Raw genomic sequence first — 26453 nt, 5'->3', positions numbered from 1 at the left:
TCATTCCATCTTTTCCAGGGTTACCTCCCAGAGATCATGTTTGACAGGATCCTGACTGGACCCATTGTTCCCGAGGAGGTAAGTCGGCGTGGACGACGACCTAAGAATCCTTTGGCCAAGGCAGCGGCAGCTGCAGCTGCAGCGGCAGGAGCACCACCTAACCCGGCAGCCTCGGCACTAGGTTTGAACCCACTGCTGGCAAACGGCCTCCTCTCTGGAATGGACCTCACAAGTCTGCAGGCCTTCCAGCAAAACCTCCAGAATTTACAGTCCCTGCAGCTCACTGCAGGCCTGATGGGACTGCCGTCTGATGCTAGTAACCTGGCTGCAAGTAACTTGGCTGCCATGTTTCCCATGATGCTGTCTGGTATGGCTGGACTGCCAAACCTCCTTAGTATGGGCAGCTTGCTTGGGAAGCCTGCTCAGGAAGCTGCAGGAGACTCTGAAGAGAAAACAAAGGGAATAACCAGCGGTGGAACAGGAGAGCCAACTGCCTCTAAAGCCCCCTCTCACACCTCAGACACCAAAGGAGAAAGGACAGAGGGCTCAAACACGACTCCTTCCTCCACTTCCAGCTCTGCTTCCTCTTCCTCCGCCACACAAAGTGCTTCAGCTGCCTCTGCAGCCTCCAGTCAGCCACTGTCTCTTAACCCCTTGTTACTCTCCAGTATGCTTTACCCAGGGATGCTTCTCACTCCAGGCCTTAACCTTCCTGTGTCCACCACACAGCCACAGAGCTCAAACAGTGACCCCACCCTTCCAACTGCTCCTCCTCTACCTTCAATTTCCCAGTCATCACATCAGGAGACAGAGCAGCCAGAGGGAGACAAGGATGGAGAGGAGGAAGACGAGCTTTTGGAAGACGCTTTGGATGAGGGGGAGGAGGAGGAAGAGGATGAATCCATAGAACAAAAGGATAACAGTGGTCCTGAAGGTTCAGGGAAAGCAGAGTCTTCTTCATCAGAGTCTGGGAGCTCTTCCTCATCCTCAGACGATTCAGACTCAAGTGATGAGGACTGATCCTACAAATATATAAATATAAATTTATTTATGTATTGCCTAGAAATGTATACATATATTCACATATATATATGGATTTTCCAGCACTTCTGTTGTGATTTCTTTACATGTAAATACAAGAACTAACTACAATGTTCTGTAATAAAGACTACAAAAACCTTTAAAAAAGAAATAAAAAAATAGGAAAAACTGACCTAAAGAAACTGAAATAAAATGTCAATGTTTGTTCACAAGGTACAGTCTTGTTTTGAGACATTTTGCATGTCAGACTTTAGTAGATTTCTGAACTCTGAACTTGTACCATGCAATTATTGCAACAAAAAAGGCATTATTGTAATTATGTCAGGATTAATTTTATTAAAAGAAGTAAAACTACATCAACACGCTCTTTGAGCTGTACTATTAATATATTTTGATTGTCAGGGGTGTGGGGAATGACACTTGACAAACACTTTGGGTTCTCTTGTAAATAGTACTTTTACAGGTTCGTTGACACTTATGCTTTGCAGATCATACGTTGGATATGTCAGCAATAACTTGGGCAGCTAATGAATGTCACTGAAGCTGTAGATTCTCTGTCTGCCATGTTCCACCCGAGTGCACAACTCTCACAGCCTCACAAACCTGTCAAATACCTTCATATCATCTTGAAGAGGTTATTTATCACTTCTCCTTGTCCAGTTAGGAAATGATTCCTTCCTTAGTAAGGACTTGGAAAAATGGTAAAATTATTATTTTTCCAGACGTACACAATCTTAAATCTGTCTTTCAAAAAAAAAAAAGAAGAAGAAGTTAAACATAATTCATTTCTCTACTGTCTGACTTTACATTTTAATATTCACCATCACCTTACAAACATGCCACAGCATGTCCAAGGCGCACTTTAGCCACCAACAGTAGGCATTCACATTCACCTGCACATCTCTTAATTATAACTAAAAGCTCCTTGAGCTGCGGTAACAGAGAAAAACCTTCTACTGTGTGCCAAAAAACTGCCCTTTGACCCTTGGCGGTCTTGACGGAGTTGTTTGGTCTTTGTAGTGTTGATGGATATTATTTCTACAACCCCGATGTATTTGACTGAATCTTACCTCAACTTTGCTAAATGGATTGGCTTCACTGTGCAAATGTACATGTGCATGGGTGTGTGTGTGATCTGTCAATGTACACAATGTTCTCATCTCTGCTGGAATGTGTGTCAGAGGCCTTTTTTGATTTTATTTTAAATGAAACCTTCCTCTGTGTTTTGCTTCCTGAGCTGCTCCTCTCGCCGCATCCATAACTCACCAGGCTGTATGTTAGGTGGTGGTGTGGGGGCTGACAGGCTATGAGACGTAAACACCACATTGCTGTTGTTTTTTTTTTTTGTTTTGTTTTGTTTTTTTAATACCGTCAAAAATTTCTCTTTGGAAATTTGGAGGATTCAAGTCCTTGATGATACGCATTGCATGGTAACCTGTGTTCCTACAAAGCCCATGGGGCACAAGCACAAGTTAGTTCAGTTCCTGGCTAAGATTGTAGTATCACTGTCATTGTCTAAGTATTAAATTTTACGCAGTGCCACACGGGTTAGCTTCAGGAAGGGCTCAATAATAGCTTTTGTTGCTGGGAGTTTTCAGCGCTGTCTTGATTTATTTCACTTCACCCTCAACTCTGTTTTCTGACGAACAGAGCTTCAGATAGATGTAGAAGTGCCCTTATCCTGTACCTCACTCTTTCATTCACCGCTCACATCTACGCTCACTATCCATGCTTGTGTGTTTTGCTCAGCATCCGTGCACATGTCCATTTTAAACCTGTAACCAGGATATACACACAAACACTGGAGTTCACTCGAACCGAAGTACCTTTTTGTAAGTCTCTCTCAGCACAACAGTGCTTGCTCTAGGACTGCTGTTACACAGTGGACTGTTAGATACACAAATTATTTCCGAGGTGAGGTTTCTGTTTGGGCTGAGGGTGACAGCCCGCTGAAAAACCTGTTTAGTTCTTAAGTGTAGCTGTAGCATTTTTCTCCGTGGGTTCAGACATGAACAAAGACTGAAGACATGCCTGATTTCTAATGTTGCTTTAATGTGGTTTTCTTGTATGCCTGTTATATATAGACCTCGTCATGGGTTTGCTTGCAATGCAATTGCATTTTTTCTTTTTTAATTATTATTACTAACAGTACGGTATTTTTCTATGTCTGAGCAATGAACTTAAACATGCCACTGTCATTTTGTATATCTGCACCTCTACGCTCTTTAAACTTGTAGTGCCCTTATGCAAACACCCAGCCACTGCTACATCTGCTGTAGGTGACTGACTTATGACTTTTGCTACTTTTTGTTGCCCCGCAGCGATGGATTGATGACTGTGTTAATCTTCGTTAAGAGATAAATGTAGACACAAGATGGGACTTCTCGCTTTCATTGCTTTCCTTCCTTTTTTTTCCTTCTTTTTGTAAAGGTTATATTGTATACAGACCTTGAAAGCACTGCTTACTGCTAAAGAGGCTGTGCTGAATCTGCATTAAACACAGACACAAGAAAACAATGACCAATATGCAAGAGGAACGACAAAACACACTACTGCTGTACAGGGAGGTTTTCATACATGTAATCACTGAGATGACAAAACTACCATCATGGGGTTTGTATTTTTATTTCAAGCTTGATAGTATCCTAAATGTCACCCTGGTCAGTTTGTGTCTTTTTCTTTCTTTTTTTTCTTTCTTTCTCATTGGACAGTTGATATATTTGCAAGTTGTGGTCTGTGTAGTCAAAATAATTCTTAATGTAGTGCAGGAAAACACGTCTTAAAAGTCATTTGTAATTTATTGGATTACTTTCTATGAAGTTCTATAGAGGAAATTGAGGTTTAATTATTTTTATTAAACATATTCTTCTGACTATCAATTAAGTGTGCCTTTTACTTTGTCCCAGGGACTTTTTGAAGAATTCAGTTATATCAAGGAGATGACCGCTTTGTCTTGAATCCTTTAAAAAATTGTACATGTATATATCAAATTTTTGTTCAGCATCACAACACATGCAAAAACACACATGTGTGTATATATATATTTTTTTATAATACTAATAATAATGATATTTAATATATTTGTGTAGCCTCAACATTAGTTTAGTTACACACATACTGCAGCAGGGCACTAGCTCACAGTAACACACAATGATGAAGCAGTGAGCACCCAAACTGTTAGGCCGTAGAGCAAAGACACAACAGGTAAGTATGTGTGACTGAAATAACGCAGTAGGAAAAACATAGTTTTGTTGTTAATATTCTAGATGAGGCTTGATAATTTATTTCACTCTTAAGTATTTTCTTAAAAAAACAATTACATATTTGCTTGTGGTTTTTTTAAAAAAACAACATTCAATTCACTGCTAATTTAATGGATCCATTTGCACATAAACACTGCATAAACGTTAGTAGATACAGAACTCTAGTGTCCATATTGTTCCAGCAATGTTGGAAATGAACAAGGCTACATACCAAACTCTTGCAGCAGAGGGCCTTTCTTCACTGCAAGTCCTTCTTTTCTCCTCAGGGTGGTGCTCAGTGACCTGTTTAACTGCTTCTACTGCTGTTTGGCACTTATCTTAGCAACCAGACCAGATGACAAGTTGAGGCTTGTCTAATGTGAGAGGCCAATGGGCTGAACTTCCTCACCCTGCAGAGCAGCAGGTTGGCTGCACTGAATCATGCTGCATTGCTCTGCTGCTACTAGACAAACACACAGGAGAGATTTTTAAGAGCAGAAGTCTGTCAGTTTGACCTAACACCATCCCAGAAGAGCCACTGACACTGGTGAGTGACTTTGATCCTGGTTTATGAGTTTTGTTTTCTTGAGCTACGTTGAAAGTTCCACAGAGATAATAAACTGCACTGGAAGTCAGCTGACTATTTGGAGTAAAATGCAACAGTTACACGATCTGCTTCAGTGTTCCTAAAAGCTGCAGAATAAAAGAATCCTCTGCACACATTAACCATCTATATAGCTATTTTTCAGCAGGCTTTAATGCACTGAATAACAAAGTCTGATTATAAACCAAGATAAAGGCGATGTTTAGTTTAATTCTCTTTAAGGGACTAGCACATGTTAGAAAGTGAAAGTAGGCCTATTTTCACTTAGCATGAGTTGCATGTTAGTTGACTTGAGTGGAGTCCAGTCCAGAGGAAACAGGAAATGGGTGTGATTTAGATATTGTGCCAGCTTTTAGCAAAATTAAAACAGCAAACAAACATGCAGAAAACACATCTGTGGTGTTTTTAAATCGACACCGTGCTGCCAGGATCTTTCTGCTAAAGATAACAAGATAGGGTGTGATTCATATTTATGAGAAGCTGCATGCATATTGATGCTTCCAACTTCCTGTTTGTCTCTTCTGAGATGCAGCAGCTGGAAGTCAGTCAGAATGAGACACAACTTGATGTTTTAAGATTGGACTGATATCAGTATTTGGACTAAAATTTGGAGTGCACGATGAGTTTTTCTTGCCATTTTACCTCACCATCTTTGTGAAATCCGTTTCCTCCACATGGAAAACGCATCAGACAGCTGCTGCTTCAACCAACACGAACAGTAAGTTGTGAGCAAATCTGGAACACAGAGAATCAAAAGGCATCCATTCAGCTGCAATGATCACAAAAGTATATAGAAATGTCCTTATGTTGGAGATTAAGCAAAAGGTCAGAAATAAAACTAATTCTGGTTCTGATTTTGTCTTGTTAGTGGGGAAAAAAGTACAGCCACATGAAAGGAAATATTAGGAAATCACAATAGTAATGTTGAGTGTGACGTGCTCTACTCTGAAAACCTTATGGCACATTTTTGAGCAAAACTGCTTCTTATCCACCTACAGTGTCATCCGCAGTCATTGTAGACTGACTCAGCACAGGCAGTAATAAACAGCACATGTGAGAATGGTTAGAGGAACAGAGTCTCGTTCAGGCTGGTGGTAGCACACAAAGAGACTGTAAAAAGAAGAGGGGACTTTACCGCCAGGGGACGGAGTATTCAATTCTCAGCAGATCTGCAGAATGATTGAACCATGCTTTGAAACACACACTTTTTAGAGATTAACAGTCAATATTATCCACCATTATTATTCACGTGACCCAAGGATGGTTCAGTATTTAACTTATTATTTCCTCATGAGTCTTCTCTGGCATCTAAAATATTCCTGTTGTTACACGACTTGCCAAATTGACAGTTGCCCTGCACAGGGAAACTGAGTTTGAGATGTTTTTCATAGGTTTTCAGTATGTGAGGTGCACAGGAACAAAAGTGACTATTCACAGCTGCCTCAGAACAGGAAGTACACATGAGTCACTAAAGGCAAATGAACAGAGTGGGAAAGTGGTGCTGTCAACAAGACCACCAGGCCATCTAATGCATCCATAACAAGAAAGGCAGCAGCAAATATAAAACTCCAGGTGTAAGACCATAGTTTGACGTTTCTGTAAATAAGCTGGCTTTTGGGCACCCTTCCCAGTAAAATCCATCACCAGTCAGTATTAACTATATATTCTCCATGCTTGACCATTTGTCCACTATACATTAACAGGCTTAAAAGTGTGGTTTTATTTTTTTGAGACACAATTGTTGCAGTCCATTAACAAACAGCTGGCTTTATAGCAGTGTAGCTGTAAGTGGACTGGTACTTATTTAGTACCGTTTACTAATTTGAGCATTCAAAACACTTTCTACTAAAAGTCTAATTCATCCAGTCACACAAAATCATGCAGTGCTTTTATGTGTACCTACGTACTTTTATCTAACATTCTCACAAACTCACTCCAACAGATGAAAGTTGGGATTCAGTATCTTTCTCAAGGATACTTCGACACATGACCAGGAGGAGCCGGAACACCGGACATCCCTCCCTGGACCTTCCAATTAGTAGCGACCCACTCTACCACCTGAGCCACAGCCCCGTTCAGTTGCTTTTTGGTTAGTCGTTGTCAAAAGGTTGCGTGTATTTTTCGAGTTATTTGCCTACAGTGAGGGGGTTTTAACCTATGCAAACATTTTTTTTTTTAAAAAACTTTATTTAACAAACAATGAGTATACAACATACGAACAGATGAAGTATACAAATCAACAGAACATGAACACACAAAGCCAGGGGTAAAAGAAAAAAAGTAACAATTATAAGAATACACGCAAAAATTCACATACATATATTGTTTTGAGAGCCTTTTTGTTGGTGGAGTCTGATATTAATTGTATGTACATTTCCACATCCTTAAAAAAATGACAGAAATGTGGTGTTTTGTTAGTAAACTTACATTTATGGATAAAGAATTTAGCTAAAAGTATTAACAAATTTATCATAAAAAAACATTTATCATTCTTCTTTAACCTATGCAAACATGCTCCTCTAAAATAGTAAGTAGCTCAACTGGATGTAGGGTGATTGCTGATTGGTTGACAAGCCAACTGGAAAAGAATGGGGGTGAAAGTGGAACAGTAAAAGTGCCAAAATTCATCAAAGCTCAAAAATACAGAATTAAAGCAGACAAGGGTCTGCAGTGGACGCTTTTGATTATTTCTAACACTTGGTTTTCCTACAGTACTTTGTATGTTATAACATCGTGACTAGCACAGACCAACAACAGCGCAAGCAAGAGTAGCACACAGATTGATTGTACCACAAATGTTGGACACTGCCTCCCTGTGGCAAAACACACTCACTGCAGCTCGCTATGGTCTGCCAGCACACTGTCCAATAGAGAACCAAGTTGAGCCATTTAGAATGAAAATGATTAAATCAGTAGTTGACACTGATGATGATGCAGTTATCTGGGGTGTGATAAGCAGCTGCTTAGTCTGCCTATGCCTCAGGTCCTACTGACAGTGAATGCACCAAGTCCTCGTACAAGCTAATATTTTCAATTATGAATCATGCAAAGTTACCTCTAGTTTGTAAACAAAATGTGTATTTTTTCACTCCATGTTTAGGTGTCCATTTGATTCCTGCTCTGACTCTCATCCTGTGTGAGTGAGGAGGTCACCATGGCAACTGTGCCACAGGGGATTGTGGGAAAGCCAAGGTTTGGTCCTAGTGACTGTCTGATCGCAATGTTGAGGTTAGCCCTGCAGTTACAAAGCATTACTGACTCACACAGTGTTTATCTGCGTAGGCTGTGTGTACGTCAACCTGATACTGATACTCACAGCAGTAATAGCTGCAATAAAGCGCAACACGCCTCGGATCTTTCATCAGCCTGCCTCACACGCTGTACAAATGTGGCTAGATCAATTTAACAGCTACATAGTGTAGTTAACGTCTGGTGTTTTGCTAAAAGGCACTGAGGGTGTGGTCAAGATCAATAATGTGTAAACACACAGAGCTGATAAAGTTTCTGTACTGGGAATTCTTTAATATAGTTTCTACTGTTGTAAGCAAGAGCTTTAAAAAACACACGTGTGGCATTTCATTTACAGTTTAGAACTTACACCTCCACTTTATGCCAATGGCAGAATATTGTTGAATTACATTTTCCATTTCCTTTTGTGCTGCTCAAATTTCTGTGACGATGCCTTGGATTCAGGGCTTGCTCCAGAGATTCGACTGAGGCGATTCAAACAAGACTGAAATGCATGCTGCAAATGTTTCTACAGCATTACAGGGACGACGAGGGAAATGAGAAGACCAAAGGTATAGTGATGATTTTACATTGGAATGTGGCCTTCAGCGTGTATCTGGTTGATAGCAGAAATTCTTATGATTAGAGAGCAGGCTGTCTTTTGATAGCAGGTGTGAAATTCTGGAATAAAGCCCGTGTTGTTGATACGTGCCAAAAATAATCTATCTAATATTGTTCACAGAGTTGGCAGCAAAGTGCTGCTACGAGGCAGGGGTTTGGTATCACAGAATCTTGGAGAACCTGATCAGTCAAGAGAGGAAAAGGCTGGGCTTCAGTGACATCTCAGTAAGTGCACGCCATCTGGTGGCCAAAGATGGAACTGAGCTTTGACCATATTAACTGAGCAGTCACAGATAAATGTCTCACAGCACCTGTGATCTCATAACTTATGTATTTTATTTATTTTGAGTCATCTTTGAAGTAAAGCAGCTGGTGCTTGTAATGCATGTAAAACAGGTGTGTTTGATGCAGGGCATCTTGGAGCATGATCTTTTCCAGCGCTGTCTGGTGGCCTGTTGCTTGGAGATCGCTGTAACCTCAAACAGCTTACCATGTGACTTCCCGCTGCTGCTTCAGATCCTCAAACTGGCACCATACCACTTTTGGAAGGTATTTTTTTTTTTTGCCCTATACTGTACACTTAGTGATACAGTAACATTTAGTCTGTGATTTGAATGCTCCCTCTTTTGTTTTTCTTTGTTCTCACAGGTGATCGAGCCTGTTTGGCGGGTTGGGTCAGGCTTGCCTCACTATGTGGTCACACACCTCATCCAAGTGGAAGAAAAGGTTTTGGAGAACTTGGCTTGGATCAGCGACTCACCACTGTGGGATGAAATCACACCCAACGAGGGCCATATGCCCACCTGCCAACAGGTTTGGAATAACACAAATACTCTTTGCCTGACATCATAAATTATCAATATTTGGAAATTTTATAACATATCCAAAGCAGTTTAATTTTTCTTTGAACAGTTCGGGTTTTAATGAGAGTTTTGCCTTGTGTCAAATGTAGGTAATGCATCCAAATAGGCTCGAAGGTCCAATGCAAACGGATCCAGGTGTGCCGAGAGGTATTAACACAGTGCACTAAAGACTCATTTTAAATAAAACCATTCCCTGCAAACTGTTTACACTATTATTATAGATTGAGTGGTAAACTATTTTTGCCAGTGGATGTCAGTTTGGGGATGAACCACTCAGCCAGGACAGAGCAGCAGTGTTCCCCATCAGCTATAAACAGACAAGAGAGAAGCAGCTCCCTCCATCTGTTTGCTCGGAAGGTCAGTTCTATATCATGGGTCCAGTTACCATTGTTGTTATATGGCATGTTTAGTGTGGTCATGTCTGTCTTTATCTCAGGTTTACAGCTTGATGGCCAAGCGTCTGAGGGAGCTGTGTTCCACGCTGGAAATATCTGATGATCTGCGATTAAAGATCTGGACCTGCTTTGAGTATTCCCTGGTCCACTGCTCTTGTCTAATGGTAGACCGTCACCTGGACCAACTGCTCATGTGTGCTATCTACATCATAGCTAAGGTGGGTTTTAATAGTATCTTTATAATATCTGAAGTGTCTCTGTTGTCTAGAGGCTATTATTAGTGAAAGAGATGGTTCAAAAGGACTGAGAAGTTTTCCAAAGACTAATCCAGTTGACCAGGTTCCACTTATTCTTACAACATGACATGTTGTCTTAGTCTTAGTAAGACTTTCACACCTATTTTAAACACCTTGAGGCAACTGCTGTTGGAATGTCGTGCTATTTAAATAAAATAAAATAAAGTTGAATTAACCTACATGAATATTTACAACACCCAAGTGAAATTTCAATCATCAAACAAGGAGGAATAGTATAGTAATGTCAGAGTTTGATGTGGTATGTGTTAAAAATTACAGTTATTTGTGATTTAGTAACACAATCTCACACACAGTGAGGTTCATTGGTACAAAAGGTCAGATTCTTTTAGCTTGTATCCCTTCCTTTGAAACAGAAACCCTGGATTTGAGTAAACTGTTACATATGGTACATAACAGGTTACTCAATGTTATGTATTACCATACATAACATTGTTTTTAGGTTAACAAGTTACCTCATTCTTAGGGAGTGGGGAATACATTTAAATGTTCAGGGTGGGCTAAGATATACCAGCATCTTGCAGATGATGACTAATGCAGTACCAGCAAGATGTAGGTAGGGAGAACAGCAAACAGAGAGACAGTGCAGTAAGTCAAAGCCACAGTAAATCAGAATGGCCAGACTTCTTAGACCTCTGATGTTGGACACCTGCCCCAAATTGAGTCCACCCTGACCACGGAGAAGCAAAACCTTCAGGGAGGTTTACAGATTTACAGTTTTATGGAAAAGAACTACTTGGTGTTTAAATAAAATGAAAGACTGTTGTGAGGGCACTTGACAGCTGAAAAAGCCTTTTTATTAATGTTCTGAGTTTTTATCGCTTTTCACTGACTTTAATGACAATTAAAGGAAAACTGTATTTGTAATCCTAAAAAGAATCCATGTTGGTAATGCATGGACTTCATTGGAAAACACATACGCAGCAGTTAAGTGGTGGCATTTGCCTCTACAGATTACCAAGATGGAGATACCCTTCAAACAGATAATGAAATGCTACAAGTCACAGCCACGTGCCAACAAAAGTGTAAGTTTCTTTATTTTTGGTTTTTATTTTTCTTTAGCATACAGCTGTGAATTAACAAAATATAGCGATACAGGTTGAAACGTGTATCAGCTGGGCCCACTTATTCCAAGATTCCATCAGTTTTAGCGACATTCTGTTTTGTGTTTATCATCAAATGTTTTAATGTTAACAGGTACATTTTTTAAATAACTGTGACAATATCATTATACCTGCTTTACATGAGCATTTCAGTCTTGCAAGGAGGTTAGCAGGTTGACAGTAGCAACTCAAAGCACTTGTTTCAGCATTTACCGTTTCTATCTGCAGGTCTGCAAAAACGTGCTGATTTCAGAAAGGATGGAGGAAAATTCTACCATTAAAAAAATCAGTAAGAAAGCTTTTAAATAAAAAAAAGTCATATATTTTAAATATTATGGAACACCTGTTTTAAAAAACACACTTACAAAATAGCCTTGTAGTTACAGTAATGTACATAATGCGTCCCAATAAGTATTGAAAATGGGACTACACATTGCCCTCACTGCCATCGTAGCTTTATATGTGTAATGCATGCTCACATGCTTGCAATCCACTGTGGGCAATGAAATGCGCATGTATTGTTAGCTGGCTATGTGGCTCGGAAACAGTGGCACTGGTGGTGGTAGAGTTAAAGAAAACGAATGCAGCATGTGTTGTGTTAAATCCAAATAAAGTACTATACAGAGGTAGAACTCATAGCAATGCCTCATTGCACAAGAAAAATGACACCCATCAAGTTACCAAATGATTCACTTACAACATTTTACCTGCATTATATCCATTATCCAAGAGTAGTTCCATAGTGATAAGTAACTTTTTATTATATTGTTGATTATAGATAATGGAAAGCACAGCAGCACTATCCTAACCCCCAACACACCATCAACACATTATCCAAGACCTGGGCAGGAGGAGCGGGGCAATCTCATCCATTTTTACAACCAGGTCTACACGACAAAGATGCAGCATTTTGCCAAACAGTTTGCTCAAACCTCATTAGTAAGTGAACATTTCTTCTTTTTTCTGAGCTGATGTCACATAACTAAGAACTCAGAAAAATGGGAAATGTTTATTTTCCATGTAATGCTTACACTTCATTTCTTGTCCAGCGAGACACCCCTCCTTTGTCTCCATACCCTCGACAGTGGAAAGCATCTCCTCGCTGTTATCAGCTGTCCAACAGCCCGTCCATCTCCATTTCACCATACAACACAGAAACCCCTTCCCCGCACAGAACTGGGCTCTGCTACTACTTCAACTCAAGTCCTCCAGAGGTGTGTGGATATAGTGTTTTCGTTTTCACATGATCGTCTTAAAAAATGTAAAGTTTTGTGTGTTGGGGTACAATCTAGGCTGAATACATTCTACATTCCTATTTTGGAAATGATTTGGTGAATAAAAATGGTTGACTTTGCTCGCACACAGTAGAATATTATTTTCCTTTATTTTCACAGCTTCTGCGTGAGATCAACAACATGATCAAAACGGGCAGGTCACCAAACATGCGATGCCACGCGGTATCACTGGATAGAGATGAGGAAGGAGATGGATCCTCAGCCAAGAGGCTTCGTTTGGATGGGCAGTCAGCCTGGCAGAGACGACTGAGAAATGTGTTCAATGATCGCATTACAAGAATGAACCAGGACCAGGTCTAGCTTATTCCAGCTAACAGGCCTAACCTCCACTCTGATGGAAGTAAAGCACACATTTACTTTTTGACAAATTCTCTGTCAGCTCAAAGGACTAAATTTCCGTTGCTTGGCTCTTTTGTTTGGAACCATTTTTTCTGATACCATAAGTCATGTGTGAAGGTCTGTGAATAAGCCACTTTATCCCCAGCACAGTAATAGAAGACTGGTCATCCTGGGTTGCTGCCTGATGGAAGTGTCCTTCATGATATTGTATGAATTTAAAGAAAGACAAGGCTGCAAAGTGCCCAGTGAGTTTTTCTTAGATAAAAAAAGGACTGAGACAGGACTTTAGCACTAAAAGGCAGATTAGTTAGTGTTTGTCCGCATCCACAGGAATTAATATTTACAGTAATATGAAAACATAAATGTATCCAATAGACATTTGGGCAAAAAATGGTTTTTTTTCTGCACAAATTTAACAATTCTGTTTAAAAAAAAGTGTAACTTAGGCCTCTGAAGCTAATGTAACGAAACAAAATTTTGATTTAGTCATTTTTGCATAATTAGACTACATTTATATAATTATAGTTCGTTATCTTAATGACTTAAATCTCACATAATAATAATAACATGGTACCTTTACATGTATGCAAAATGTTTTATTTATTTTAAATGTTTCAATGAACTTTTTAAACTCAATTTTTGGTGGATTTCCCAGCATGCTCATCACTGTCCTGTTGAAAGATTTCAACTCAAGGTTATCTTAAAGCATATTTTAAATTTCATTCTCACTTCATAGTTGTATGACTGCAAATTGCCAGGTCCCAGAGGCAGCAAAGCATTCCCATAACCATAATATATCCACACATGTACTCTTATAATGGCTGTGTTAGATGTGCCTTAGTAGCCTTGGTCTTTGCCTTTATGTTAACTATAAAACTACAGCTTTGCTGTTTTGGGGATTCCTGTTATGCAGGTCAAGTTTTTGCACTGTCTACAACACAAAGAGTTGACCGCAGATCCTCTGATGAAAGCTTGGGGTCTTTGGAGACTTGCATAATTTGCTGAGACAACCCATTATGGACAATTTGGCAGCTATATATTTTTTTAATTTAGCTAAATTTAGCAACAAGATTTTTTTTTAAATGATTTGCAGAATTATTGATTTTAAATTAACTGGGGAACACCAAACCCTGAATGTCTGAGGTTAAAATGAGACTTTTTACTCTCTAAGAAGAGTCTAATAACTGACACCATATTTGAAGGCTCTGTGTGATTAATTTGAGGATGTACTCATTTGTTCTCACTAGACTGATCTGTTTTTTATGTTTGACTTACTTTTGGAATTTTGAGTGTACATACTAACATTAACTCCTGTCTATGACCTGCATGAATACTGAAGTTTGAAGTGATTTGATTCTGACTGCATATTGGTGATACTAGGGGTTTGATGCATACCACTCTAAATTAATTTAAAGTTGTTTTTACATTCAACTTATCGCAAAACTATTGAGGATAAACTAAAGTAAGACTTTTGCAAAAATAATAAATGAAAAGTGCTGTTACAGTAGCAGAAACTTGCACTGGTCAACATAAATGTAGAAGCTAAAACAAATTCAGTCTCAATAAATCTTTAAAAATCCTGTCAGCAGTTTCAGCCACCGTTTATTACAGACTGAGTATCACAGCTGATTCAACAGGACATCAATCAAAAACTGCACGGTGATTTTATTAAAGCTCTTTTCCAAACAGAAAAGTGTTTTGCTTTGAGATTTATTGCGCAGAATGATACATGTGTCAGTTGACAGAAGTTGGCTTCATTATCATTTGCTGATGCAACAAAGTTTCTTTAAATCTAAGTTTAACAATAAGGAGGTATTACCGAGCTTTTGAAGACACGTGACCACTAACCACAAGATTTTACCTTGATGACAATTAATAATGTGGGATCAAGTGAACCCCCCAGCAAACAACCCATCATGAAGGGGGAAAATGAGCAGTCCTCAGCTGATTGCGAATGGTTGGAGGTTAGTGGCAGTCGCTGGGAAAATGATTGCTAATATCCCAGTCATGCAGGCCTACAGATTAGTCAGTGACATCCTGTCAACTACCTGTTGCTAGGAAAAATGTCTATTTCCCAACCAGTTCAGTGCAGCGCCTTCTTTGCAACCAAGTGAGGACCAGAAACCTCCAAGAAACACTGCCAACCAGTGCAACATCATGTAAAAAACTAGGGTTTGGCAATGGAACAGATGCCTTTCTATTTCTATAGAATTTTTCAAATTTCAGTTCAGCCGCAGTTCTATTTGTGGTGATTTCTTTTTGTATGAGTTTTGTAGTTTTATTTTGCTAATTTAATCTGCCTCCTTGAAAAATTTAATTGGTAACTAATTTGTGCTATTCCTGAATAGCACCACAATATACTGCCTCTTTCCTTTTTGTTATGTTGTGTTACATCGAGGGTTAACGTGCGATTTCAAAGGTGGGGTAACCCTCAGCTGTAGCACTTCAGCGATGGAATAACTTAGAAATACGTCACGTAAGAATTCCTGTTGTTAGCTCCAGTAGAGTTTACTTTGTGTCCAGAATATGACCAGTTGCTTACTGGTCTTTGTGGATTTAGGCAGTTGAATATAGAAAGATATGAGCAAACCCCTAGAAACAATAAAGCTAGAATATAAGGTCAAATTCAGTGAATGAATCTAAACAGCATCATCCCCTTAAATTTAATTTAATGTCGGCCACCCTTGACACTCTTAACTTCCCAGTGACCGTGCACACCACAGCCTGCTCTGCACCATCCAGCATATCACAATACTGTAAACTTTACAACAATGCAAATTAACCACTTTAACCTGTAAATTAAACCAATTTTCAAAGATTTTGAAAGACACTTCACAAAAAGATAATTCAGAAACATGTCATGTATAGATCCAATATCTAAAAAAAAAAATAGATTTTTTTAAATTCCAACTTTTCTGATCACAAGTTGTTGACTTTTACACCTGTTTCTTTCTGCTCTATAAAGTTTGATGTAAATTGGATTTTGTGAAATGACGATGGATGAAACTCACTCCTCCAAGGGAATCAAAACACAAATTTTTCCACTGTGGAAAAGTCAGTAACCATAGCTACTCTGTGATTGACACACAGCCCACTTCAGTGTTTATCAGTAACCATGTTTTGCTTCAGAGCTAATTCTCAACCAATGTCGCTTAGGGATGTATTTGCAAAAAGGCAATGTGATACAACAGACAAAGGACTGTAAAATAAACCAATAGGCTGTCAAGTTAACAAAGTTAACACAACAGGAAGTCATATAGTTGCCATGGAGAACAAATGCACCTGAGCCCACAACACACAAGTTTTAAGGTGACGACCAGGATTTTGACACTTCATACTCCTGTGGACAACCATCAGTTGAACGACACGCTGCACATTTTCAAATTTTGAAAAATCATGGGCTGCAACACAAGTAGGGGGGCCACAGTGGTTGACCCTTCTGAAAAGCCAGAGGACAGGCCGAAAACTGCCACTTCCACCAAGCAGGCGCCTGCAGAGGAAACGAATGGAACAAAAGAAAAAGATGAAAAAACGAAGAGTTCCAGCTGAGCGCCACCTTTACACCGAACCTAACTCTTCTTCTTGTAAGACCATTTTTTCTTTAAATGTTATTCATAATCTGCCTTTAAGATTTTTAGTTATTACCTGACTATGTCCTTTCATTCTCCTTTTAGTTCTATCAATGAACAAGGATACAGCACCTCTCTGTAAAGTAAGCAATTTATGACCATTGCATAGGGGTCACTTTGATACAATTACCTCTGTAACTTGACCGCCGTGTCTTTCTGAAGCAGTTTGACGTGACAAATGGGCTGCATGGTGACTGAGAAGGGTTCTGTGGTGTCTGTGTTGCTGTGTGCACAGATTGGCCTGTCCGAGGGTGAAGGAGGACCTGTAAGCAGGATGAGGCGACGCTGCACTACTGTCCATCAACGTCTGTCATCTGGGCCAGGCACACATAATCAAATACGCACACTTCTGTAGAAATCCGACTCCTATTGTCAAAGTCTAGAAACTATTTTGTGATAAATATATCGTTTGGAGTATTACATTGTGTTGTCTTGAACCTCTGTTGCCTTTATGTTCTTTTTTAGGCGTCGTTTCCTGCGGCGTACCTTGCTTTGTTTTTTCACAATCATTTATTTTCATTCTCTTCTCCTCCTCCTCTTTACTTGCACTCACACACCTCTGGTCAGAGCTGATAGTTACAACACTCTCTTTTAAATGCTTCCAATACTGCTGTAGGCTAAAGCAGCAAGTCTTTAAGACAGTCAACTTATGTGCTAGCTCTGTGTACCTTGCAGCTCTCAGCTAGATGGGATGCTCTGCATATGAGAGGGCTGCTCCTGGTGTTCATTTGGACAGTCTTTATACAACAAATAACAAACTGCTGCCAAGAGCTGGATTGAGAAGACCTTCCAGAACTTTGTTCCTTGCCACCAGGGGGCATAGAGAAAGGGGAAACAGTTCCCTTTGCCGCCACCAGGGAGCAGGAGCGATCTTCCCCCGCTGCTGTGAGACGTCTGAGGCTGGTTCCATTTGCTGAAGACATTTAATCTGAAATATAGGTTGTAAGTTTATTACCAGTGAATGGAGCTGGAATGGAATAGCCATTTTACAAAGCCATATCAAAAATACCCATCTCAGAGGCAGTGGGAAATTACATGAAAATATTACCATTATACAAATGGAAAGTGTGATTGAATAATGTGCCGGAGAAGATAAATGAAAAGCACTTTGTTGGAAAACGTGGTACTAAATAGGTTTTTAATTTCAGTAGTGGGATAAAAGAAGCGCATTTTTACCCCATTTCACTGCCAATTGATTAGTGGCTCCACACCTGCAGATAAAGAGGGGGCCTTATCGTCTCATTATCAGTTAATTAATATGCATGCACACATGCCAATTATCTTTCCTCTGCCATTTAGCAGAAATGAGACATTGATGTTTTAATGGTGCCGGAATGGATAACTCCTCTGTTGCTTTAAAGACAAGGCAGGCACATTGATTGACATAGCTGGGAAATGTTAAGAGAGACAATTGAATTAAGAGCAACCTGAAACGCTTGATTATTATATTAATACTTCTCAACAGCCATTTGCTGTTGCTTTCCAGGGGCTGTGAGATCAAGCAGAGTTTTTGATTAACTCTCTTGTGAAAGATACAAAGAGGGCAAAGCTTATGGTGCAGTCTATGTATATATATCTACCAATGAGAATCCATTATGGAAATATTTTATTTGAAGGACATGCAGAATAGCAAGCCATTACATTTTTCCACTGTGCCATGACTATAAAAAAGCTCAAGGCCACACCAAGTGAAGCAAACCCAAGATGAAAGTTATATTAATCATTACTCGGTTTAGTATACTATGTGCACTGAATTTATGTTCATGAGTCACAGGCCAGTGTTATGTGCCGGAGAAATAGGCAATATTATGGAAGGAAGCACTATTGACATTTTTCATTTCTGCATAAATGCTTGTGGTTGTACACTGTGCCCAAGGCTGTTAGCTTTTTTTAATCAGTGCTCTTTAAGCTCAATGCCACAATGCTAGAATGTTGGAGGTATTGCGATCAGAAAAAATAGAGCTAGAGAGACTGCAAAGTCTTTCAGTTAAATCCAAATCTAGGATCTGTGATTTTTACACACATAAAAAATCACAGAGGACAAACTCATGCCACTGGAGGCAGCTGCTCACACAACTGTGCCAAACGAGAGGGCGAAAAAATGAGAAGGGCAAGTTAAAAAAAAAGTCTTTGGTTTGTAAGCGCCTTACTCAGTAATAGACCATTTATATGATATGTATAATACCCTGCCACAAATATTCACAAGTAGTGGTGTTATTTTCAGCCAGCCTCTCTTTAAAGATGTGTTCTTCACAGGGTATCTTTTGTGAATATATGATCAGAGGCACGACAGCCCCGGTCTTTAATCTTACACTGGCCTTGAAGAATGTCACTGATTCCAACCAGCCTGCACCCTCCTCCTCCTCCTCCTCCTCCTCCTACACCCCCACAACTGCAGGCTACAGAGACCATCCTATTCACAGTGTGGTGCAAGAACATGTTTCTGGTTGTTTAGAGGGCTATGGCTTTCTTTATTTTGTGTTTTCAAAAAAAAAGAGAAAAAAACATTGTTAAGAACTTGTCACAACCATCTGATCCCAGAGGCCTTTGGAGTGCTGGTTCGTAAACAGCTGATTGTATAAAAATAGCTAAGACTTTCTCAATGAGCAACCCACTTTGACTTCATATCAGAAATATAACACGTTTTTGGTTTAATCTATATTTGAAGACGTAATATAGACCCCCAACACTGGTACATTTGGCATACACAAAAAAGTATAATAAAGCTAGAAGTCTCCGGGTCTGACATCTATCTGTTCGTGTGTCCCAAATTGCTCCGCTTGATAATGCCCACAGAAACAAGTGTGAAGAGAAAAAGCTGCAACCATGAAATGTAAAAGTTTGGGAACTAAAACTAAAGTTGGGAAAACGCTCAGAAATAATGCCAACATAGTTTTTGAATCAATCAACTGTATTTCAAGGCATTAAACGTGGTGGTGGATGAATTTATACATTTAGGATGTCACAGTGCCTCATTATATGATACCAGACGTAAACAAGGATGTTTAAATCAGGAATCTTAAAGAAGTGCTTTTGTTGTTTGTTTTTGTTTTTTACTGTGGTTGAATCTTTGGTTCAACATATCTAAACGAGGTAGTGCATATTATCATATGAAAGCACAAGTCCTCTCAGGTTCTTTAGCCAATATATCACTGTGTTGGTTATATCAAACTATGACATCTCTTACAGATGAGGCAAATATTACTATTACACTTCCACTTAAATACAAAAAACCAAAAACTATTTTCTCTCAAATATGTTTAAACTAGTAAAGGTGACTCATAAACTATTCTCCAAACCTCTTATAAAGGAGAAAAATTGAACACTGGAGTCCAATTTTGGGGAAGATGGCTTCCTAACTCATTTGATGTTCGCTGGTGATAGTTCAATATTCACAGACACGCACACCCCTTTTGGAATCACTATGAACTCATGCATACTCACACAGGCTAAAGTCCAATTCAGTTCTATTCTATTCAGTTTTATTTATGCAGTGTCAAATCACAACAACCATCTTCTCAAGGCTCAGGTTCACAAATTCAAGTACTTGGGATCACGGGCTGACACCGTTCAAGCTCCCATGGTGCAAAAGACCAGCCTAACAGAAGTTGCAAAAGTCGGCGTTAAAGACAACGTGAGAAACCACATTAAGGAAGATATCAAAAATTGACGATTGACCATCAAGGAAGCTTGCACCATAGCCACCGATTGCAGGAAGTAGAAGCAGATCATAAATGAGGTCCTGAGTCCATCGGCTCTAAAGGACAAAAGAAGAAGAGTTGTTGAGAAACATGTTATTTTATAGAGAAATAATGTAGTTTTAAACCCAAATGTTTGGTAGCAAACCCCCATTCTATCGGTTTTCAAACATTTTGTGGCAAATGCACACCAAGGTGCAAGTAAATATTTCAAGGTACATAAATGCACACAAAATCGCATGTATGTCATCTGACACTCATGAGTTGGTGGTGCTTGTTTAAAGGATGCAAAAGTGGGCTGTCAAACATGCCATTGTCTCACAATACAAACATTATCACACCTGCAAATTTTAATTCCTGTAACAGCTCCATTTGGATATAACTTGCTTCCATCACCTTATATTTTTAAAAGCATTTTTTGTTGTTGTTTTTTAATGGGGAAATGAGTATATTTGAAGAGCTGACACGTTAAATTAACAGTTCATTTACAACATTTTCTGCAGTTGTTTTTTTTAAAATACTAAGATATGGTTGTCTCAAATTCCATGGCACCCTTCTGCTCAGTCAAGAGCACACTATTCAGAAACAAAGTGGAACTAAATTGGAATTCCACAACAAGCAGCTTCAGAAAAGTCCAACATGTTCTTCTCATCCATTTTTGTTTTCTTTTCGCTGCAGGTTTTGGGTCCTGCAAGAGCAACTATACTTTGAGTTTGGGATCTCCCTCTGTCTTCTTTCATTAAATCTACTTTATGTGACAAATGGTGCAAAACCTGGTAAATTATTATGTCATGATCTTCGAGGTCAGTCTCCAAGATTGCAATTTGCAATTTTTCTTTCATAGGAATTAAGAGGAGCCAGGTGCTGTTACTCAAATGCACCTAATTAACTGATCATCAGCAAGTGTGACCACCTCGTCTATATCAGACGTTTTGGCAGTTTGTAGGTCTGGAGCAGTCAGGAGGGTTTTAACACAATGCCAAGGAGGACGGACATCAGTAATGATCTTCAAAAAGCAACTGTTGCTCCCCACCAATCTGGGAAGTGTTGTAAAGCCATTTCCAAACAATTTAAAGTTCATTATTTTACTGTGCGAAAGATTATTCACGAGCAGAAACCATTCGGGACAGCCAATCTTCCCAGGAGTGGACTTCCCAGTGAATTTAACCCAAGGCTGCAATGGTCAAAGAAACTACAAAAACCTAGCATGCTAGTATGTTAAATATCACAGTTAATGATAGTATAATTAGAAAAATACTGAACAAGTATGGCCTGTTTAAAATGGTTGCCAGGAGAAAAAAAAGAAAATGATTGCATCTGAACAAAACTTAAGACCTTTAAAACAACAGCCTTTGGACAGACGAGACCAAAGTGGAAATATTTGGTGAAATCCAAACATACCATATCAACACAAAGCCTTCATACCAACTCTCAAGCACAGTGGTGGAGAGGGTAATGATTTGAGCTTATTTTGCTGCAATGACTGCAAGGACCTGGGCACCTTGCAGTCATTGAGTCGACCATGAACTCTTCTGTACACCAGAGCACTGTAGAGTCAAATGTCAGGCCATCCGTCCAACAGCTAAAGATTGGTCAACTTTGGGTCATGCAACAGGACAGAGATTCCAAGCACAGTAGCAAATCGACAACAGAATGACTAAATGCTGTATTTGACCTCAACAGAGCTGTGCCTAAATAAATCCCTGCAAACCTCAATTGAATTCACCCACAACAGTGTAAGAAATTGATAAATTTATACAGAAAGCATTAACTTCAAGTTAACACTGTTAAAGGTCATTCTACAAGCCATTGAATCATTGTGTGCACTGTTTGCAATTCTGTGAAATGTCTATTTGGGAACTATTTTTCTCCTATTCCTGCTGCTCTATGCTCTTCTTTTCTTGTCAATGGAAACTGTGCATAATACCACCAAACAGTATCCATGGTACTAAACTTTAGAATGCACATATCATTTAGCACTTCCAAATGCTGTCGATAATATTGTCCAGATCTTATTAGAAGCTGTTTATGGTAAGAATTCAGTTATTTCTGTGGATTTGACTGCAAATCAGAGTCGTGTTGGTATTCCCCAGGGTACTTTCAGTTTGGAAATATGAGCTTTAAGAGTTCCTAACATGCATCGCATCTAAATATCCTAAAAAATGTGTAGAAAGAAATTTCAAGGTCCAAGATTTTTATACATAATTTACATGATTATAAATATACTTTGTACATAAACTATATTCGATATTTTGTGACACTTAATAATTGTAATTCTACGGTTTTTTATGTAGTGCATTGCATTCTGTTGAAACTTGACAGTAAACAGTAACATATTTAAAAAATATTTTTTATTATTTCTTCCTCTGCCTTCATAAATATAAATGATTGATGAAATATATATCTAAAATTTCATTAAACTGTGGAAAACATAACCCGAGGAAAGCATCTCACAACATATTCACTCAATGTTTCCAAAATAAATCACTAAAAGTCAACGGTGAACAAATACAGGGACTGAAATATCTTACCATTAAGTTTTTTGTCAAATGTCATAGCAATGAAAAGTCTGTAGGACACTGCAAATAGATTATGAATGACTGGGAAACCCTATAAAGTCTTGAAGGCAAATAAGATTTAGCTGAAGATAAAGGTCAAGGTGCTGGGGGAAAGATATAGGGAGGCATGTGAACAAGGATGACTTGATTATCCTGGAAAGGAGCACAAAGAGACATGTCCTTTTGCAACAGGGTTAGAAAGTAAATACCAGCTTCTAATAACAGAAGCAAAAGTACCAGCTATAATTCTGGAAATTTATATAAGCAAAAAGAGAACGTTTATATAATACATAATCTTTTGAAATAATGTCTAATGTACTTCTTGATTCTTCTGGGGATTAAGAAGATAACCAAAGGCTCTTAAGAAATATTTTAGTGTTTCCCTAAGAACTTTATTTTGAGTATAATCTATTTCAGTGTTTGACCATCAATTCATTTTCAAATTTTAAATACATTTTGAATCGTCAGTCTATATTTTAATTCTGATGGGATCTGATGGGAAGGAAGTGCCCGGGGGACAGGACAAGTCATTAATGTAACTCACTGTAGAAGAATACAATAGCTTAGCGGCAGCTGAAAGGCTTCTGTAAGGTTGTGTGCGAGTATGGCTCTGTGGACGCATGCATGGTCTGTTCACGTAGCATAACTCCTTTCAAAGAAAATGGTGAAAAATAGGAAATTGTACTCTAAATGTCATTCATTCAGCTCTGATGTCAGGGTGACCTTCAGCAGAATCAGCTCTTCCTATTGTGACTGTGGACAAGTGAGCTCTCTGAAATATCAAATTTGATAAGAAAAAGTGTGTAAAAGCAAACGCGTGTCACTATATAGGCTTTGTGAGTTGTCTAAACAGATTTTAATACCACTGGTGATTATTCTGTACATGTTTTTCCTTTTGTTGTTCATGAAGGTAAATATTAACCGCATACTATATTGATTCTGTTTCATTTTCATGGGTTGGATATTTTAGCTTAAACAGAAAGAGTTTGTAATCAAAGTACCAAAAAGTAAACTGCAAGGATGGTAGCGGGGCCTGCAGAAGCTCAGATAACAAGGCCAGTTTACTTTAACTGCCTTTCTAACTGCCTTTCCTTTCTTAACAAACCAAGGTCATGCTGACGATGCTGTTAGCCACCCTCAATCACTGAGAAAAAAAAAAGACAAAAAAAATTCATTGATTTGTAATTGTACTCATCCAGGAACCCAAAAGGATCTAGAGTATGATGACTCATTAGAGGCGTGAATGCCTGCCCATGAGTAATGTCATGGTATTTTGGGGTTTTTAATGTGTTTCTCACTCCAGACTGGATTGATTGTACAGCATACATCTTCAATGACTTCAATGAAACAAGAATTGGGTGTAAGTTTGAATTTTCTCTAATCCACACAGGATCAAAAGTTTAGATTTAGGCTCAAATAAACACATATACTCATTAAATCTTTTAATAACTGGTGCCAAAGGCTCTGCAACATCGTTTAAATTGACGAGGCCAAAATCATTTAACTACAACTGGTAGTTCCTCTTAGTTAGTATAAGACAAATTGGTCTGAAGACCACCCGCAGGGAAAGTGGGGAACCTTTTTAAAAATACATACTATATGCTTGTATATTTCAGCCCATATCAATCATTTTGATCCTGTGTGAATTAGAGAAAATTCAAAATAAATTCAAACTTGTGCACCCAATTCTTGTTTTTTAAAGTCACTAAGGATGTATGCTGGATACTCAGTCCACATTTTAACAAAATTACTTTAAAAAAAAATATCACGATTTGGATCAAAAATATAAAAGTTCTGATTAATAGTATCAAATGTATTAAAATTGAAAACAATGAGTGGCTACATGTAAAAGGTTGGGAGTGAGACCATGAGCCCCTGCATAAAGGGACACCAAAGGACAGCTTGTTTGTATCTCTGAATCCAGCAGCTTTAATAGCAGTATTTGATGGGCTGGTTAAGACAATTTAAATCATACTACATTTCCCATTAGCATATGCTTTTACATACAAGATAGTTATTTACAGAGCTGAAGGAAGCTGACCACAAATATCTGTGAAAAAAACCAAACAGATATCACAGCCAATATATTCATCCAACAGCCCAACCGCTATTGAGTCCAATCTTTAACTACAGACCCCCACTCACAGGCTCTCATGTTCATTATCATCTGACATGTCTGTGGGGTATACATGACTTCTAACAGAATGGGCCTCGTTCTAACGTTGCAACTGACTTCCAAGCACCACAAAAGGGGAGAAAAGGAATGGGGATACTTGAGAAATCCTACATATTTAATGTATGCCATATATCAAAAGGATAATAAAGCAAATACAACTGAATGTTTGTATTTGTCTGTTTGGCTTGTGTTTTTGGCTTGTCACACTTATGTGTGTTCAACATTTAACATCACTGGAAACAAATCCATTAGGACAAGAAAGGCTTATTATCTCAATAATTTTCCCCGACAGTTTGCTGGAGCCTTTGTGTTCACCATGACAACAGGCCTAATACCCTGAACATTACTAAACCATCTGTAGAAGGGCTGCTTCATGCACATCAAATAACAGTAATAGTCTGCTAATGGCATTATTGCCCGCTGTGTCATCATGCCACAGTCCTGCATGCCTCAAGGGAAAAGAGAAAAATCTGTTCCATTGTTCCAAAGCTGAAACTCTCATGCTAAAAATATTAAGATTATTCTCTTATTTGTTTTGGTCGCTGTGTTTCTACATTTGTTTGTTTGAATTTGATCATTGCGAGGACAGACAAATAAAAAAGAAAAAAAAAAGAAAAAGGTTATTTTGAATGGATGCCATTTAGTCAGCATGTTTGTTTGTCTTCAGATCGTTAATAACAAGCTATCCCCTCTCCGTGATTGGGTCATGAGGAATGCAACCTCATCTGTGGGAAAAATAATTAGGACAAACGTCCAGAGCATAATAACCCCTTCTCTCTTCCTCAGAAACAAAACTACACAAAGATGGTCATGATAGACCAAAGTGCTGGTTAAATAATCCTATTGCAGTGCTAAATAAAACTTGCTTTCTTGTAAAAAGACGTTGCAATCAAATAAGACAAGTGAAAAGAATGGCAGGTTTCAGACTGCGGCTGATTACAAGTTTCACATAATAAAAATCTGCAAGCAAACAAACATGGTATTAGTGTCTAAATGTAAATAGTAGCATCAAAGATTCTCATAAAATACAAATCTAGGGTCAATGAGAGGGAGCGCATTTATGTTTCATTATGTGGAAAAGAAAAAGAGTACTTTGAATTTACAATGAGCTTCTAGGTAGCTACCTCCATTATTGCATTGCAGATATTCTTACTAGAGTATAATCAGATATGTGGCTGCTGTTGTTTTTCAAACATCGTCATAATGTCACATAATTACTGCCTGCATTGTGTCTCCTACAGGCAGATTTAAGTTATTGTTCATATGTAAATAAATTAGATTGCTGAACAATTTGCATTGCGTGTAAACACAGGTAAAGGTTTCTGTTGAAACAAATAATCCACACAC

At 38.7% G+C, this 26453-nt stretch overlaps 2 protein-coding genes and 1 long non-coding RNA gene across 6 annotated transcripts in view; all 3 read left to right on the top strand.

Annotated features, from left to right (window-relative positions):
• The window catches only part of chd9 (chromodomain helicase DNA binding protein 9), a 73873-nt gene extending 69953 nt beyond the window's left edge, over positions 1-3920 (top strand). For all 4 annotated transcript variants that reach the window (XM_084929211.1, XM_084929229.1, XM_084929220.1 and 1 more), the window contains one exon: positions 19-3920. In XM_084929211.1, coding sequence (XP_084785337.1) covers positions 19-1020 — 1002 coding nt within the window. In that variant the 3' untranslated portion in view covers positions 1021-3920. The remainder of the gene's footprint in view (positions 1-18) is intronic.
• A 62-nt stretch (positions 3921-3982) lies between these two features.
• LOC146393295 (retinoblastoma-like protein 2) lies at positions 3983-14738 on the top strand. Its single transcript, XM_084929250.1, has 15 exons — positions 3983-4830; positions 6830-6976; positions 7988-8115; positions 8581-8687; positions 8858-8961; positions 9148-9285; positions 9385-9549; positions 9689-9746; positions 9847-9956; positions 10036-10212; positions 11262-11333; positions 11640-11700; positions 12190-12350; positions 12461-12625; positions 12806-14738. Exons 3-15 carry the CDS (start codon positions 8042-8044, stop codon positions 13004-13006), a joined length of 1593 nt encoding a protein of 530 aa, XP_084785376.1. The 5' UTR covers positions 3983-4830; positions 6830-6976; positions 7988-8041; the 3' UTR covers positions 13007-14738.
• A 1611-nt stretch (positions 14739-16349) lies between these two features.
• Positions 16350-17045, top strand: LOC146393294 (uncharacterized). The gene is made up of 3 exons (XR_014799952.1): positions 16350-16629; positions 16720-16757; positions 16910-17045. It is a non-coding gene; the product is annotated as an uncharacterized LOC146393294 (long non-coding RNA).
• Positions 17046-26453: the final 9408 nt, after the last annotated feature.

The sequence above is a fragment of the Perissodus microlepis genome, chromosome 1, assembly GCF_051167445.1.
Source record: "Perissodus microlepis isolate ML-2025 ecotype Zambia chromosome 1, ASM5116744v1, whole genome shotgun sequence".
Taxonomy (NCBI): domain Eukaryota; kingdom Metazoa; phylum Chordata; class Actinopteri; order Cichliformes; family Cichlidae; genus Perissodus; species Perissodus microlepis.
Note: the sequence above shows the minus strand (reverse complement) of the source record. Positions and strands in the feature narration are given on the sequence as shown.

What these genes read in the sequence shown, in the direction of transcription:
- LOC146393295 (XM_084929250.1), top strand. Translation starts at nt 8,042, where the DNA reads ATGGCAACTGTGCCACAGGGGATTGTGGGAAAGCCAAGGTTTGGTCCT. An exon ending in GGATCCAGGTGTGCCGAGAG is followed by an intron (nt 9,747 to 9,846) that starts GTATTAACACAG and finishes TATTTTTGCCAG; the next exon opens with TGGATGTCAGTTTGGGGATG. An exon ending in TCAACTCAAGTCCTCCAGAG is followed by an intron (nt 12,626 to 12,805) that starts GTGTGTGGATAT and finishes TTATTTTCACAG; the next exon opens with CTTCTGCGTGAGATCAACAA.